Source organism: Suillus discolor, assembly GCF_016758755.1.
Source record: "Suillus discolor strain FC423 chromosome Unknown F5147scaffold_8, whole genome shotgun sequence".
In the NCBI taxonomy this organism is placed as follows: domain Eukaryota; kingdom Fungi; phylum Basidiomycota; class Agaricomycetes; order Boletales; family Suillaceae; genus Suillus; species Suillus discolor.
The window spans coordinates 398,794-413,237 of record NW_024541255.1 but is presented as its reverse complement, the minus strand read 5'-3'; the positions used below and the strand labels follow the sequence as shown (position 1 = coordinate 413,237).

General features: G+C 47.8%; 7 protein-coding genes across 7 annotated transcripts; 3 read left to right on the top strand and 4 right to left on the bottom strand.

The window, feature by feature from the left end:
* Positions 1–396: 396 nt before the first annotated feature.
* On the bottom strand, positions 397–2,043 carry F5147DRAFT_676514 (CDK-activating kinase assembly factor MAT1-domain-containing protein). Its single transcript, XM_041436035.1, has 5 exons — positions 1,795–2,043; positions 1,649–1,737; positions 1,445–1,597; positions 1,319–1,392; positions 397–1,270 (listed from the first exon to the last, which is right to left on the bottom strand). Exons 1-5 carry the CDS (start codon positions 1,966–1,968, stop codon positions 621–623), a joined length of 1,140 nt encoding a protein of 379 aa, XP_041296900.1. The 5' UTR covers positions 1,969–2,043; the 3' UTR covers positions 397–620.
* A 1,058-nt stretch (positions 2,044–3,101) lies between these two features.
* F5147DRAFT_743671 (cyclic AMP-dependent protein kinase catalytic subunit) lies at positions 3,102–4,447 on the top strand (the record flags this gene model as incomplete). Its single annotated transcript, XM_041439618.1, has 3 exons — positions 3,102–3,381; positions 3,435–4,231; positions 4,286–4,447. 3 exons carry the CDS (start codon positions 3,102–3,104, stop codon positions 4,445–4,447), a joined length of 1,239 nt encoding a protein of 412 aa, XP_041296899.1.
* Positions 4,448–4,894: 447 nt separating this feature from the next.
* Positions 4,895–6,400, top strand: F5147DRAFT_569461 (Brix domain-containing protein; the record flags this gene model as incomplete). The annotated part of the gene is made up of 4 exons (XM_041430954.1): positions 4,895–5,074; positions 5,126–5,356; positions 5,415–5,982; positions 6,045–6,400. The coding sequence occupies 4 exons, from the start codon at positions 4,895–4,897 to the stop codon at positions 6,398–6,400; spliced, it is 1,335 nt and encodes a 444-aa protein (XP_041296898.1).
* Positions 6,401–6,958: 558 nt separating this feature from the next.
* F5147DRAFT_758616 (uncharacterized protein) lies at positions 6,959–9,299 on the bottom strand (the record flags this gene model as incomplete). The annotated part of the gene is made up of 4 exons (XM_041440409.1): positions 6,959–7,113; positions 7,172–7,229; positions 7,254–8,711; positions 8,766–9,299. 4 exons carry the CDS (start codon positions 9,297–9,299, stop codon positions 6,959–6,961), a joined length of 2,205 nt encoding a protein of 734 aa, XP_041296897.1.
* A 252-nt stretch (positions 9,300–9,551) lies between these two features.
* On the bottom strand, positions 9,552–10,525 carry F5147DRAFT_606620 (cytochrome c/c1 heme lyase-domain-containing protein). Its single transcript, XM_041432347.1, has 2 exons — positions 10,094–10,525; positions 9,552–10,041 (listed from the first exon to the last, which is right to left on the bottom strand). Exons 1-2 carry the CDS (start codon positions 10,519–10,521, stop codon positions 9,804–9,806), a joined length of 666 nt encoding a protein of 221 aa, XP_041296896.1. The 5' UTR covers positions 10,522–10,525; the 3' UTR covers positions 9,552–9,803.
* A 118-nt stretch (positions 10,526–10,643) lies between these two features.
* F5147DRAFT_676504 (2-nitropropane dioxygenase) lies at positions 10,644–12,372 on the top strand. Its single transcript, XM_041436034.1, has 10 exons — positions 10,644–10,813; positions 10,863–11,065; positions 11,116–11,255; positions 11,306–11,324; positions 11,380–11,404; positions 11,462–11,648; positions 11,705–11,985; positions 12,038–12,069; positions 12,118–12,140; positions 12,188–12,372. Exons 1-10 carry the CDS (start codon positions 10,738–10,740, stop codon positions 12,264–12,266), a joined length of 1,065 nt encoding a protein of 354 aa, XP_041296895.1. The 5' UTR covers positions 10,644–10,737; the 3' UTR covers positions 12,267–12,372.
* On the bottom strand, positions 12,373–14,119 carry F5147DRAFT_676499 (uncharacterized protein). The gene is made up of 7 exons (XM_041436033.1): positions 13,959–14,119; positions 13,770–13,797; positions 13,603–13,709; positions 13,024–13,551; positions 12,838–12,973; positions 12,684–12,782; positions 12,373–12,631 (listed from the first exon to the last, which is right to left on the bottom strand). Exons 1-7 carry the CDS (start codon positions 14,047–14,049, stop codon positions 12,496–12,498), a joined length of 1,125 nt encoding a protein of 374 aa, XP_041296894.1. The 5' UTR covers positions 14,050–14,119; the 3' UTR covers positions 12,373–12,495.
* Between the last annotated feature and the right edge of the window lie 325 nt (positions 14,120–14,444).

The window sequence follows — 14,444 nt, the reverse complement described above, 5'->3', positions numbered from 1 at the left end:
AGATCGAGCACCTTAAGTTTCGCACTGAACTGCGAGTACATGTTCCAACCATTCACCATTGGCCAACGATATAATGTCGACTTGAACGATCCAATGATCGAATAAGATACTAGGTACCTTTTGGCTTGAACATCATGGCCAGAATATCTAAGCTCTGAAATAAGTCGAAGGCAGCCAGAAAGCAGGTGGACTCACGTCGCATTTTAGAACTCTCTGGGCTATCCCCCCTTCCCGGAACTACAGGAGATGGACTTCAGCGACAAACACAGGGAAGTACACCAGAACCTCTGTAGGCCACGATTCTTGTGATGATGGTTGCTCCGTAAATTTAAACCCTGAGGTTGCGTCAAACAAGATGGCATAAACTCTCGTGCAGCCTTTATTGACATTGTTCATCGAGCCACCTTCATTCCCATCGTCCTTGGCTGAACAAAGAGAGACGTTCGTACCTGACTTCATGGTTTTCGGAAACCATTTAGCTTACACAAATGCTGTGCTACCTTTCATGCGGAATATTGACGTAGCGATTGTTTTTGGAGTGTAGCCTTCCTGGGATGTAGTATTAGAATTGTCATAGCTGACTTGATACATCAATGCGGAACAAACACTGCAATCGATTTTCAGGCAGATGTTACGAAACTGTCAGTCCGTCCAGGCGATGGGTTCAGCCCCGGCAGAGGTAGTAAATCCAATCCAGCAACAGCACATCTAAGGGCTCTATCCCAAGCTTCCTCGACCCGATATCCACCCGCTCTCATGATTCCTTCACGATCCTTCCTTACTGCGTCGCTGTACATATCGTCGTACTGGTCCCGGATCGTGTAGAGATCTTCGTAAGCATACCAATCGTCCTGCAAGGGGACGTGTGGTGGATCTGGAATAACAGTACTTTGAGCAGCGCGTGCACGCAAGAGCTGGGCATTGCTTCTTAGAACCGTGGTAGTAGTAGAACGAGCGGATGACCTCTTCATTGCTTCGGCACGAGATTTGGCGATGACCTTGGCGGCACTCTTTGTGCTAGTCTCGAGGCGATCGATGATTTCGCGTTGGGCTGTTTCTCGTTCTTCACGCTCTATCTCCTGTTCTCTTCGCAGCTCTAGTGCACGCTGTTCTTTCTCTTGGCGTTCTAGCTCTTCTTGTTCCTTCAAAGCTTGCGCGTATTGTTCTTCCCGCTGAGAGTTGAGTTCTATAAGAGCTGCGTTTTCACGTCGATGAGCGAGTATCCGAGCCTCAGTCTGAGCAATGTTGACGTCGTTGATAAGGTTGAAAGCTTAACGGCATGAGTACGGCACGACACTGTCAAAGACGAAGTACTCACTGATATCTTCCACCTCTTCAAGATAATCATTGTAGGACCGAAGATCGAAGAAGTCTTCACGTCGTTTGTTGAACCTAGCCGTTCGTGATAAAGTTCAGTTCTTGATACAAGTATAGGATGACTCACTCCTTGGCTATTCGTCTGCGCACGGCGACTTCTTTTTCCACAGTAAGGTCTTCAAAAGTCTGTGGAGTGAATGCAAGCTTTCGTAGGACCTTTTGGCAGATAGGACACGGTGCGGGTCCCAAGGTGAACAAGCGGTCGATGCATGACTCGCACCTACAGAATATTGGCATCAGCTTGCGTTTTTATGCGAACTTGGATGCATACATTTTGTGGTAACAGGAACTGACAAGAAGACGGAGCTTGGGGTTCAAGTACCGATCAGACTTGCACACAGGGCATTGGTCGTCCATGGACTTGTAATTCCGTGGCATGTTAGTGGATGTACTTGAAAGATAGAGACTACGACATACGAAATATTCTGTAGTTCGGCCAGATGCATCTTTAACGCCCCCGCTGAAAAGGGTAGAGGAAGTGCTCTGAACTTGAGGTGTGCTGGAGCGAGCGGTGTGTGCATTGGATGTTATGCCACCTTTCCGGACTGTCTTTCCTTTCAACCAGCCACCTACGTTGGCGCGATTTGACATAGCTTATAGATAAAATGGAAAACAAGTTTTTGACACCAGGGTTGTGCAGCCGGGTGTTTGTGCGAGGTAATGCTGTGCAGTCATCAAACACGTGTATTTCATAATATACAGGGGTATACATAGTACAAAGCTCCTCAGTTCAAGTGCCTCTAGACGTCCGCATCTGGATCATCAAATATTGATACAGTATGTAATGTCTTTGAGCATTCTCGTATTAGACTCTTCCGTCGGACCAGGTCACAGACATCCCTGCAGAGAACCCTAAAGGCTTCGCCTGTGCTAGAAGGGGGTTACTACGAACCTTGGCCCTAGCAAACCTGAGTGCCCTAGACTGTCAAGCTACCAATGGGAAGACCGCTGTTTGTTCATTATGCATTATGGCTCAGGGCTCTAACCAAAGGCTGACGCCGCCGTGACTGTACAGCACCGTACACGATATCGAATTATAAGACGTTTGAGGTCATTAGAGTCTGGACACCATGGACAGACCTGCTTGTAATGTAGTAAAACGTCGGATAGTACTAGTCGGACGTCTAGGGAGTGAGGTAGTGAGATTACTTGTGGCGCGAGCGCTTAAAGACTCGAAAAGGCTAAAAGTAATATAAAAGCAGAATGAAGCCGGACACTCGCTCGCTTACACGTCACGGGGCAACGGCCGGGGTGACGCTTGTCAGGATATTCAAGTTCTGTGAACTTCTGTCTCAGCAACCGTCGTATCCTACTTAGAACCGCACTCACGCTCAACTTATCTTCCTTCCTCTCTCTTCTCATCCACTCCCCTGCTTCACAAATAATACGAGGCCTACCCAGGCCTATCTCTACGCCTTTGGCCCCTTCGCCAAGCTTGCCCTCTCCTTCTCAGCATTCATTTACCCATCGATTCTCTCAAACTTTCGCGATTGCACCCCCGGCAGGGTGGAAGAGAAACCATCAATCTTTTTTCAGGTCCGTCATTTTGTATCGTCCTGCTCTGTTATCACACCATAACTCTCAACCTCCAGTCCTTCATATCTTAGTTCAGTGAAAGGATGCATGATTCTGAAATGCAATCCTCCCGTTCGACCTCATTCGATGTCCCAGGTGGTGCGACTGGTAACTCGGTTGATGTTCGACTTTTTTGTGAACCACAGGCCATGATCGGCCAGGGGCCTATCACCCCTCCCATCTCTCCTGGCAACAGCGAAGATAAACAAGAACCCAAACCCACAAATTACCTTCCAGAACAAGTTCAACACCCTGCCTTTGCCGTCAACACTTCTACTTCAATGTGGCAGGAGCCACAGGTTCCCGTCCTAGCTCCCAAACCTAAATCACCCGTAAGACCTCCTGCAAGGTTGTTAGAGGATGAAGCAGTTCACGTAGAGAGACGGGGCGTGCTCAGGCTGCTCGATTTTGAAGTGAAAGGCGCTCTCGGTTTGTGCTCGTGTCTTCCCAAGGTCAACACTTTCTTATTGTTGATTTGACAGGTACCGGCACTTTTGGAAGAGTGCTCTTAGTCCGCCTCAAGACAGCGAATACAGGATCTCAAAATATTTTCGCAATGAAAGTCCTGCGCAAAACCGAAATCGTACGCCTCCGCCAGATTGAACACGTCAACGCAGAGCGCTATATTCTCTCACGTGTGCGCCATCCATTCGTAGTGGACCTTTTTGCAACCTTTCAAGATAGTCTCAACATTTACATGTTGATGTCTTATATTCCTGGCGGTGAACTATTCACCCATCTCCGACGGGCGGGCCGTTTCACTCCCGACGTCACTCGATTCTATCTCGCTAACATTATCCTCGCCCTCCAGTATTTACACTCCTTTAACATCATATATCGTGATCTCAAGCCCGAAAATCTACTGCTCGACTGTCGAGGCTATCTCCGACTCACTGATTTTGGTTTTGCGAAAATCGTCGACGACCGTACCTGGACCCTTTGTGGCACCCCTGAGTACCTTGCCCCAGAAATCATTCAGTCAGACGGTCACGGAAAAGCCGCGGATTGGTGGGCATGCGGTATCTTGTGTTACGAGATGCTAGTCGGCTATCCGCCATTCTTTGATGAGACCGCCTACGGTATCTATGAGAAAATCCTACGAGGCAATATTAATTGGCCACGCACCATGGATCGGCTATCTAAAGAACTGATCAAAGCGTTCTTACATCCTGACCGAAGTAAACGTCTTGGTAATATGATAGGTGGACCACAAGACATTCTCCATCATCCTTGGTTCCGAGGCGTTGATTGGGAAGCTTTGGAACGATGCGAAATCAAGGTGAGGAGCATTGTCAACTACCTTGAATTTAATTTTTACCTCCACCGATCAAAGGCACCGATCATCCCCCACACGACGTCACTGGATGACACTCGTCATTTCTTGAACCTTCCCCACCCAACCCTCGAAGACATGCCCGGACTTGTCATGGAAGAAGCTCCTCCTCCTCTCCATCGGCGCTTTGACCCTATAACGTATCATTTCCTTGAATTCTAATCCGAGAACCCAGATTATTTATCGCTGCTCGACTTTCAGCTGATCTATAGCATAAACATTTCTCCATCTGTCTCCACCTGATTTTGTCTCTCTTCCACAGCCTCCATCTGTGTCCTTAGTTACCCTTGCATAGGATATCATCGGTGAGCCACCCAACCGACACCTCTGTTTTATCGTTCTGCTCTCCGTCTCGTATGTAGCTTTGATCTGTCATATGATGTATCATTCCTGTCGTGTTTGTATTCAGCCACCAAACGTCTTGAAACTATTTATTTAATCTTGAACTTTCACCTGTAGATGGGCTTGGCTCCTTCCGCATGTAATCGGAGCTTTGAATCGACGATGTCTGGATTGATTGATTGTCCTTATTGAATCCTAAAGGCGTTGTCAAATAGAACCAAACAGCCGCCTTTAGTTGCCGAAAGGAAAAAGTTTCCTAAAATCACAATGGCTCGCAGACGCAAAAATCGCACACATTTGAAGGGTGCAGGGGCAACTGTACAACGCGCGAACGACGGTGAACCTAGGTCCTTCATCATCAAACATGGACAAGTGGGTTCTTCCCTCACGCAGCTCGTTCGCGATCTGCGAAAAGTTATGGAACCAAATACCGCGAGTCGTCTAAAAGTGAGCCCGACCAATTTTGTGTTCCAAACGTCTTTGAACATCTGAATGCAGGAACGCAATCGTAACAAACTAAAAGACTACCTGACTATGGCTCCTACGCTCGGGGTCACGCATTTGCTAGCTCTTACTGTCACAGACGTCGCGCCCTCACTGCGCATGGTTCGACTTCCTGCGGGACCTACTCTTAGCTTCCGCGTGGAACGATACAGCTTGATGAAAGACATCTTGAAAACTTCTCGATCCTCACGAAGCATGGGGATGGAGTACCTCACCGCCCCATTGGTAAGTGACATATTGTAGCTTCGATCATCAGTCTTGTACGACCATGATAACTTTATAGGTCGTCCTCGCTTCCTTCCCTCCACCCTCTCCCGAAACACCCCCACATCTTCCACTGCTCATGAAATCCTTCCAATCTCTTTTCCCTCCATTATCCCCCAACTCAATGTCACTCTCCAACTGCCGTCGGATCGTCCTGATAGCATACAACTCTGATAGAGGTACCGTCGAATTCAGACACTATGTTATCACTGTAAAACCATACGGCATCTCAAAGCGCGTCCGACGCGTGCTCGAAGGTGCCCCCAAAAAATCATTGGCCAAGCCCTCCAGTGGGTTCTTGGACCTTGGAAACGAAAAGGATGTCGCGGACTTTTTGCTTAGAAAAAGAGGAGAGCCTAGCCCAGGGAGCGACGGGTATGAGTCTGCAGCATCGTCAGCTTCGAGTGCTGCTGGCGATGACGGGGATGCGGTGTCGTTGGCAGATGATTATGTTGGGCGGAATAACAAGAAGGGGCAAAAGAAGGCTGTTCGACTGAGTGAAGTTGGCCCGAGAATGGAGCTCAGGCTGATTAAAATTTCTGAAGGCGTTCCAGGGAAGGAAGGCGCTGTGCTGTATCATGAATTCGGTGCGTTGCAAATCAATCATTCATATAATAATGCAAGGGTAATTGATCATTTTATCGTGTAGTCAAAAAATCAAAAGTCGAAGCTGCTGCACTCAAGGCTTCTCATGTCGCTAAGGAGAGATTGCGAAAGCAAAGAAGGGAGGAACAAGAAAGCAATGTGCAACGGAAGAAAGCAGAAAAAGAACAAGGGTCGCGAAAAAACCAAGAGGAATCTGATGAGGATGCCAGTGACGCTGAGGCTGAGGCTGACGAATCTGACCAGGAAGCTCATGATGAGTGGGATGAAGACGAGGAGATAAGTGAAGTAGGTAGCGATGATGAGCATAGCGAAGAACTAGGGAACGATGAAGAGGAAAGTGAGGATGAACCCGAAGAAAGGCCGCCTACCAAGAAGGTTCGAATACGAGGAAAACGGTGAACTATGAAGTATGTTTCTCATGTTGGAGTATATTTACGATGATTTGACCCTGAGTGTGGGCTACGATATGTATGGAAATCGGACCACAGCATTTCATCCTCTTCCGCTCGTGGTAGAGTGATCTGGTGATGCGAACCCCACTGCGTTAAGCTTGGTGACGAATGTTCAGACCCTCAAGAGCGTCCCGTCTTCTGTACATACGCAAGAATGTATTTAAAGCACACTGTCGAGCCGTGCATACATGAAAATGAATGGGGACAATACATATTAATATATTTAATCAACGTAGATCACAGAAATGAGTCCGTAATTAGATTAAGTAGATAGTCCATGATCGTATCAATGAAGGAGACAATAAATCAAAGACAATCTGTAGTCTGTACAGTGGAGGAAGCCAGAAGGGACCTGGTCTGTTAGATATACTAGTATGTGCGGGACTTGGACGATGGGTGGCGACCTTCAACTTCTTGGGAATAACTCCAGGTCGTAGGGGACAATGAAGGAGGTCGTTGTGTCGTTTGACGTGTCATCGAGATATGGTCGTAGGGGACCTCTGACTCATCGAAGAGCTGTTATGTCGACGCGTAGTATGTGTGGGACCCTCAATCTCGTGGATAGTATGACTCCATGTCGTAGGGGACAGCGAGAGAGGCCACTAGGTGTCGGGTCGTAGGGGACCTCTGACACCAGATGTGTTGGAAAAGATGTGTCATCTACTTTCTAACATTGAAATATGAGTAAGAGAGGTAGGAGTATGAATGGGCCACTCACTGTTCGTAGATGTCATGCGAAGTTCAGCAGCCGGTAGGATACCGATACTGTGGTCGTGCTAGTAGGATGTGTTGTGGCTGACGTTTTGGTGACTGCTAGGGGTTATCCTCGAGAATAGGAGGCTCCATATTTCGAAGTACGGTGTCGATAGCATCGTCGTGTAGGGTGTGTCGTAGTTGAAATTCCGAGGATTGATAACTTCGATATTTGGGAGTAGACTGTTAGTGGTATGGTGGTGCAAGTGGGAACTGTCGTCTGTGTTATCTTGTAACATGTGTTTCGATGACTGAGAGATATTGTCGTCGAGAGTATGAGCGTCTGATCTATGCAGTAGAGCGTCAACTTGAATAGCGTGGTTATTGTCGAGAGTAAGCGCTTCTAATGTGTGCAATAGAGCATCCATAGCGTGGTCGCCGTCGAGAGCAAGTGCGTCGATAGTGGAGTTTTCGTTGGATGCGACAGGAGCCTCTGATTTTTGAAGTAGAGCGTCGATAGCGTTGTTGCCGTCAAGAGCAAGTGCGTCAATAGTGGAGTTTTCGTTGGGAGCAACAAGAGCCTCTGATTTTTGAAGTAGAGCGTCGATAGCGTGGTTGCCGTCGAGAGCAAGTGCGTCGATAGTGGGGTTTTCGTATGCAGTGATAAGAGCCTCTGATTTTTGAAGTAGAGCGTCGATGCCGTCAAAAGCAAGTGCGTTGATAGCAACAAGAGTCTCTGAATTTTGAAGAAGAGCGTCGATAGTGGGGTTTTCGTATGCAGTGATAAGAGCCTCTGATTTTTGAAGTAGAGCGTCGATAGCGTGGTTGTCGTCGAGAGTAGGAGCTTTTGATTTTTGCAGTAGAGCATCGATAGCGTGGTCGTGCAGATGTGGCTGAAATTTGGATAAGTGAGAGGGAACATTGTCGAGAGAAATAGTAGCTACCATTTTTCGAACTAGGTTGTCAATGGCATGGTTGTGTACTACGGTGCGTTGAGGCTGACATTTCGATGAATGAGGGGAACCATTGTCGACGTGTGGCCGAAGAATTAATAAATGAGAGGGTACATGGTCCAGAGGAAGAGTTGAGAGGCGAGAGGGTGGATCGTCGAAGGATACATTGTCGAGAGAGAGTGTCGAATTGAAGTGAGACGGTACATTGCTGAGAGGAGATAGAGGAGAAGGTACATCGGCGAGAGAGATAGTTGAAATGCGAGATGGTACATCGTCGAGAGAAAGAGCTGACATTGCTCTTGTTAGATTGTCGATAGTCTGAGAGTCGTATTCAGAAGGTACATCGGCGAGAGAAATAGTTGAAATATGAGAAGATACATCGTCGAGAGAAGTAGTTAAAATATGAGAAGATACATCGTCGAGAGAAATAGTTGAAATATGAGAAGATACATCGTCGAGAGAGTGTGTTGAAATGTGAGACGGTACATCGTCGAGAGAAAGAGCTGACATTGCCCTGATTAGATTGTCGATAGTGTGAGTGTCATGTTTGACGTGCAAGATGTTTTCAGGCTCATTGTCCGTAAGGCACTGTGCTGTAACCTGACAGTCTTCCTATAGACCAAAATATTAGTGACAGAAATTGGAGAAAATCTTGCCGTCTCTTACCTCGTAGAAAGTGCTTTCGCCAGTAAGCGGGTCAAGATCTATGTTGTCCGAGACGCAGTTGCCGAAGAAGACGTCCTCGTCTAAGTACTCATCGCTGGCTATGAGCGTCGTGTCAGAATCAATTGTAAATAAGCCTTCGGTGGGACCGTCAAAGGCGGGTTCGATTGATTCAATCACTGCAAGCGACGAGGATGGCTGAGCTGGTGTTTCAAAAGCGTTGGTTGTTGAGATAGCATTCGCAAACTTGTCGCCAGCAAAAGGTGCGTTGGGCTCGGCGGTATTGTCCACGTCCTTGTGAGCGGGGACGCATTGGAAATCGTCGCTGAGGAATTGTCGAGCAGCTTTAGCGGTGGCTAGAAGAAGGACAGCTGTCGAGGAGCAGACAGTGGATGTGACGAGGCTAATGGAGACCTTCTCTGATCTGGATATGACTTGAATAGTGCGGTCGACGACAATTTCTTTGAAGAAAGCGGCTGTAAGATAGCCTTGGAGAGCAATACGGGCGGTACGGGTCAAGGTAGTAGTAGAAATCATATTGGCGAATGAATGTAGGATCGTAAAGAAATTGGCGGGCGTGAAATGATGAATGGCGGAACTGACTGAGGGATATCAGTGCGACGACAAACATGAGGTATTTATACTCCAGGTTTAAACCTTATTTGCACCAGATTTGCAGACCGATAAACAGAGACGATCGCGACGCGGCGTCTGTCACGTGTTTGAAAAATCAACCATATATAACTTCGGTAACTGAACGATGAATTGTCATAAATATCCCCCCGGGCACAACTCTATAGGATTGGATTACATACCAAAGGCAAGGTAGGCTTGATTTTACATCAGGCTTGTTCCTTCGTCAAGGAGAAGCTGGGTCGATATATGATTCAGACGACTGAGAATGGTCGTGGTTGGATCGACGTATCGCCGTTCCAATACCATGGCTATAAGTCCTAAATATATTCACAATTAGTAAACCACGGGTGGGATATAAATTATCTATGGGGTCCAGAGAGGTGAATATACGTTTATGAAGACTACTCATGACTGAGACGGGGTGTTGCTACTGCGAACACTTCCAAACCAATCCTGCCAAATATTCTCGGCTCTCATTTTCACCCCCTCCCAGTTGTCTAAGGCAGGCCGAACGTCAAGATAGAAAGAGACATTATTTGACGATGGCCCTGCCCCCCGTCCGGTATAGAAGTCGATCACGTATCTGACCCGGGTTCCGCATCGTTCGACCACCCAGTCATGACGATCGAAGGGAGCAGAGTAGCTGCAAAACAAAATCAGCATTCCCCGTAAGAACTGTAGGCTGAAGTACGTACCCGAGTAAGGTCATGAGTCGAGCTTTTGGGGTGAGGTCATTAGGTCTGCCCTTGAAGGTTACAAGCTTTACTCCCCCGCACTTTTCACCACCTCTCCCAGATTCCCATTTCATCAGCTCTGACCAGGCGCGTTCATTTACGGCATTATGGATAGGAATGATGGTCTTCATATCTGGCGCATGCGGATTATGATTCTTGCGCGCCATCGCAGCAAAAAACTGAGCTTCCGACGGGTATACCCAATTACCATTGTCTGTTCGGGGTATCGAAGAAACCTCACGTTCGGTCGAGAGCGACGATGTGTTGACTGGATGTGTAGGGCTATTCCCTGGCAAGACAGAGGCCCATGTTGTACGAGATTTGTGGTCGACAGGACAGGACTGGTCAGAAGAATGACTACCGTGGTCGACCGGACATTTGTCTGCCATGGCACAAGTAAAGATAGCCTTGATGAGTCATCAAATTATGGGTCAATTTCGCACGTGATTCTCGGAGCTAGCGGACCGGTGAGCCAACGGTGAGCTATTCGGAACTTGTTCCCTTACGCGGTGGCCGCTACTTGGGTTGCAGCTTTACTCAAATGGCTGCAACGTGGAAGAGCTAGCGCTGTGGTTCACATTCGGTTCTTACCCTGATACTTCATCATGCCGTCCTCGCAGCCAGTGTTCTCGACGCCTCTGACGCGCCTCTTCAAGATTAATCATCCCGTCATGCTTGCAGGTGACTTTACTGTGTTATAGTTCTCATAACGACATTCATATGTGTGTAGGCATGAACGTTGCCGCAGGGCCCAAACTAGCTGCAACAGTGACCAATTCGGGCGGCATTGGTGTCATTGGCGGAGTTCGTCAGAGCCCCAAGATGCTCCAGGAATCTATTAATGAACTCAAGAGCTATTTGGAAGATAAGACCGCACCATTCGGTGTAGACCTCTTGCTTCCTCAAGTAGGTGGCAGCGCTCGGAAGACAAATGTAAGAGCCCATCTCCTACCCAGAGACATGTGTCTAACACCGGTCTCCAGTATGATTACACGGGCGGTCAACTTGACGCGCTTTTAGACGTCGTTATAGCCAGCGGGGCTGCACTTTTTGTTTCTGCCGTCGGTGTGCCGCCAAAACAAGCTGTTGACAAGCTTCATGCTGCTGGAATTCCAGTCATGAAGTATGTGTGTGTTACTCTTGGAAGTTGCAATTGATTAAATTCACCCTTAGTATGATCGGTCATCCAAAGGTAATACGCTTTCCAACGAGATGTAGCCCGTATGTGTCTAAATTGATGTCATTAGCATGCTAAGAAAGCCCTCGAACAAGGTGCGAATTTCACTTAGTTTCACTCCTGCTTGCTCACCGTTTCCAATATCCTCCTAGGCGTTGACATCATCTGTGCACAAGGTGGTGAAGGGGGTGGTCACACTGGCGAAACTCCATTCTCCATTCTGATACCCACCACTGTTGATGTTTGCAAGAATGCCAAAAGCCCATTAACAGGTGAGCCGGTCATCGTCGTTGCTGCCGGGGGTATCGCAGATGGCCGTGGTCTTGCTGCCGCACTTTCGTAAGCACTTACTTCCCACGCCTAATACGCTTCGTTAGTGACATGTTTCGACCAAGGTATGGTGCATCCGGTGTTTGGGTCGGCACCCGCTTTGTGGCTAGTACCGAAGCAGGTGCTCCTCCAAAACACAAAGAACTAGTCGTCTCAGCTGGTTATGACGACACTGTCCGCACCCTCATATACACTGGTCGTCCGTTGAATGTGCGGAAGACTCCTTATGTTGAAGAATGGGAGACCCAGCGACAGGGAGAAATTACAAAGCTTGTTGCACAAGGTCATGTCCCGCACGATGTTGAACTAGAGAATCATCCCGAGAAATCTCTGGAGGGTCGGATGTGTAAGGAAAGCTCATTTGGACTATTTTCTCTATCTCACATTCATGTATCCAGGGTTAATGGGCAAGGTAGCAGGATCCATCAATGTACGTCAAACGATCATATTGAAACGCAATTGCTAATGAATTTCACAGGATATTAAGCCAGCGAAGGAGATGTATGTGGCCTGTTTCTGCTCTGAATTTTACTGACATCTTTACCTAGTGTTGATGAGCTGGTTGCAACAGCAGCTGCGAGCTTGAAAACAGCTTCGGTTCTCATGGTAAGCAAAGCGAAGTTATGAGTGGCGATTTCCCTGGGCTTTAGTTGTAATTGAAGGCCAGCAGAGAGCGCGACCTCACCGGAATATGAATTTATTGTATCTTTATTTCAGTTGTATGCACCCCTGTAGGATCTTCATTTCAAACCTCGAACACAAATTTGATTGCTACGATACTAAGATATCAGTCCACAAGAAAGTCCTCGAATTGTACATAGTTGCACAGCTGCAATTTATAGCCGTGTCATTTTCATCAGTTCTGATCTTCCACGAGGCTCTTCGTTGCCTTCAAATCCGCCTTTACCATCTCTGTCACGAGGGAATCGAAGTCGACCTTGCGCTTCCATCCAAGAACACGCTCGGCTTTGGCAGGGTTTCCAAGAAGAAGACTGCATACAAGTATGAGAATTTGCAAGAACAGACGCGACGAAGAAAACATACTCGACTTCTGCGGGACGGAAGTACTGTGGGTCGACTCTGACTACCACCCGCCCGGTCTGAGCATCGTAGCCCTCTTCTTCCACACCAGAATTGCGCCACCTATGTGAAATGAAGGACACATTAGACGTGATGTGAGTCAGGACGGGATGCGTACATTATTTTAACCCCGACAACCGCAAAGGCTTTCTCGACGAACTCTCGCACAGGGTGAGTCTCTCCGGTGGCAAGAACAAAATCATCGGGTGTAGGCTGTTGAAGCATGCGCCACATGCCCTCGACGTAGTCCTTGGCTATGAGAAACATGACTAGAGGCAATGAAACTGGACAGGTAGAATCTCACCATGTCCCCAATCTCTCTGCGCATCAATGTTACCGAGGTACAAGCAATGCTGCTTGCCGACACTAATATCTGCAACTGCCCTCGAGATCTTCCTCGTGACGAACGTCCTCCCTCGCCTCGGGCTCTCGTGATTGAAAAGGATACCGTTGCACGCATACATGCCGTACGCCTCACGGTAGTTCACCGTAATCCAGTATGCGTACAACTTGGCGACACCATACGGGCTACGAGGGTAGAACGGCGTAGTCTCACTCTGTGGGGTCTCGACGACCTTTCCATAGAGTTCTGAGGTTGAAGCCTGGTAGAACCGCGTGTGATTTTCGAGGCCGACAGTGCGGATGGCGTCAAGGAGGCGTAGGGTGCCGAGGCCATCGACATCGGCAGTATATTCTGACATCTCGAAGGACACCTTGACGTGCGATTGAGCACCGAGATTGTAGATCTCTGTGGGGAGAACCTGGGCGAGGATGTAGACAAGGTTGGTGCTATCGGAGAGATCACCGTAGTGCAGCTTGAATTTGTTGGGTCCTGGGGATAATGATCAATATGCAAGTTGTACGGTCCTATGTGGACACGTACGCTCATGCTGATCCGCATAAAGAGAGTCTAGACGACCAGTGTTGAAGCTGGACGAGCGACGGATTATACCATGTACTTCATATCCCTTCCCCAGCAGAAGCTCTGCCCTGTGTAAGGTCGAGAATCGAGATATAACTAGCGATTGACTGTACGAGAAACATGCTCACAAATATGAACCATCTTGACCAGTTATTCCTGTACAATTTCAAATCAGCATACGTGCAACATAACGACAAGCCAGCAAGTGGATGTGTAGTATAAGAATGGGCGAAAGCAATGGCATGATTGCCTGTTTGTTTGATCGGACTGCGCATCATCCACGTTGAGGCAAAAGGAAAGCTGAAGATGAAACGAACCAGAGACCAGCGCAACTTTCCTCTTCCTGAACTCCTCAGGAGACGGAAGATCGATTTTCATCAATGGGGCACGAGCGATGTCAGAGGGCATTTTGAAGTACTGGCGGTTGCGGATGATGAATTCACGTTGCAACTAGCACAATTAATATAGCTGAGTATTATAAGTATAAATGGAGACAAATGGCCGCAAGGTTGTGAATCGGGCAAGGTCGGGAAGTCCTTATTTAACTTAAGAGTATACTAGTCCACAGTAGTACTTATTATCCACCGTCCGACAGTGCAAGCCCTTCGAGCTATGACTGGTGTTGCGATTGGAACGAGCGCAAATGTATATCATTCGATCGCAATTTGATGGACATCACAACACTACTACCTCAGTACTCAGTACTGAGTGCTCATATCATCTGAGCGAGTATGAATTCCTTTCTGCGCCACAATGAACAAGCTTCACCGTTTCCAGCAGAAAGAACGGCCGCTGTGTATGCG

Excerpts from the sequence above, each read along its gene's own strand:
- F5147DRAFT_676514 (XM_041436035.1), bottom strand. The coding sequence starts at position 1,968 with ATGTCAAATCGCGCCAACGTAGGTGGCTGGTTGAAAGGAAAGACAGTC. Across the intron at positions 1,738-1,794 it reads GCCGAACTACAGAATATTTC|TCCATGGACGACCAATGCCC; the intron begins GTATGTCGTAGT and ends CGGAATTACAAG. Across the intron at positions 1,598-1,648 it reads AGTTCCTGTTACCACAAAAT|GTGCGAGTCATGCATCGACC; the intron begins GTATGCATCCAA and ends AATATTCTGTAG.
- F5147DRAFT_606620 (XM_041432347.1), bottom strand. The coding sequence starts at position 10,521 with ATGGCAGACAAATGTCCGGTCGACCACGGTAGTCATTCTTCTGACCAG. Across the intron at positions 10,042-10,093 it reads CGACTCATGACCTTACTCGG|CTACTCTGCTCCCTTCGATC; the intron begins GTACGTACTTCA and ends TTTGTTTTGCAG.
- F5147DRAFT_676504 (XM_041436034.1), top strand. The coding sequence starts at position 10,738 with ATGCCGTCCTCGCAGCCAGTGTTCTCGACGCCTCTGACGCGCCTCTTC. Across the intron at positions 12,070-12,117 it reads AGGTAGCAGGATCCATCAAT|GATATTAAGCCAGCGAAGGA; the intron begins GTACGTCAAACG and ends TGAATTTCACAG. Across the intron at positions 12,141-12,187 it reads ATTAAGCCAGCGAAGGAGAT|TGTTGATGAGCTGGTTGCAA; the intron begins GTATGTGGCCTG and ends ATCTTTACCTAG.
- F5147DRAFT_676499 (XM_041436033.1), bottom strand. The coding sequence starts at position 14,049 with ATGCCCTCTGACATCGCTCGTGCCCCATTGATGAAAATCGATCTTCCG. Across the intron at positions 13,552-13,602 it reads TTATGCGGATCAGCATGAGC|GACCCAACAAATTCAAGCTG; the intron begins GTACGTGTCCAC and ends CATTATCCCCAG. Across the intron at positions 12,974-13,023 it reads GCAGAGAGATTGGGGACATG|CCAAGGACTACGTCGAGGGC; the intron begins GTGAGATTCTAC and ends TGTTTCTCATAG.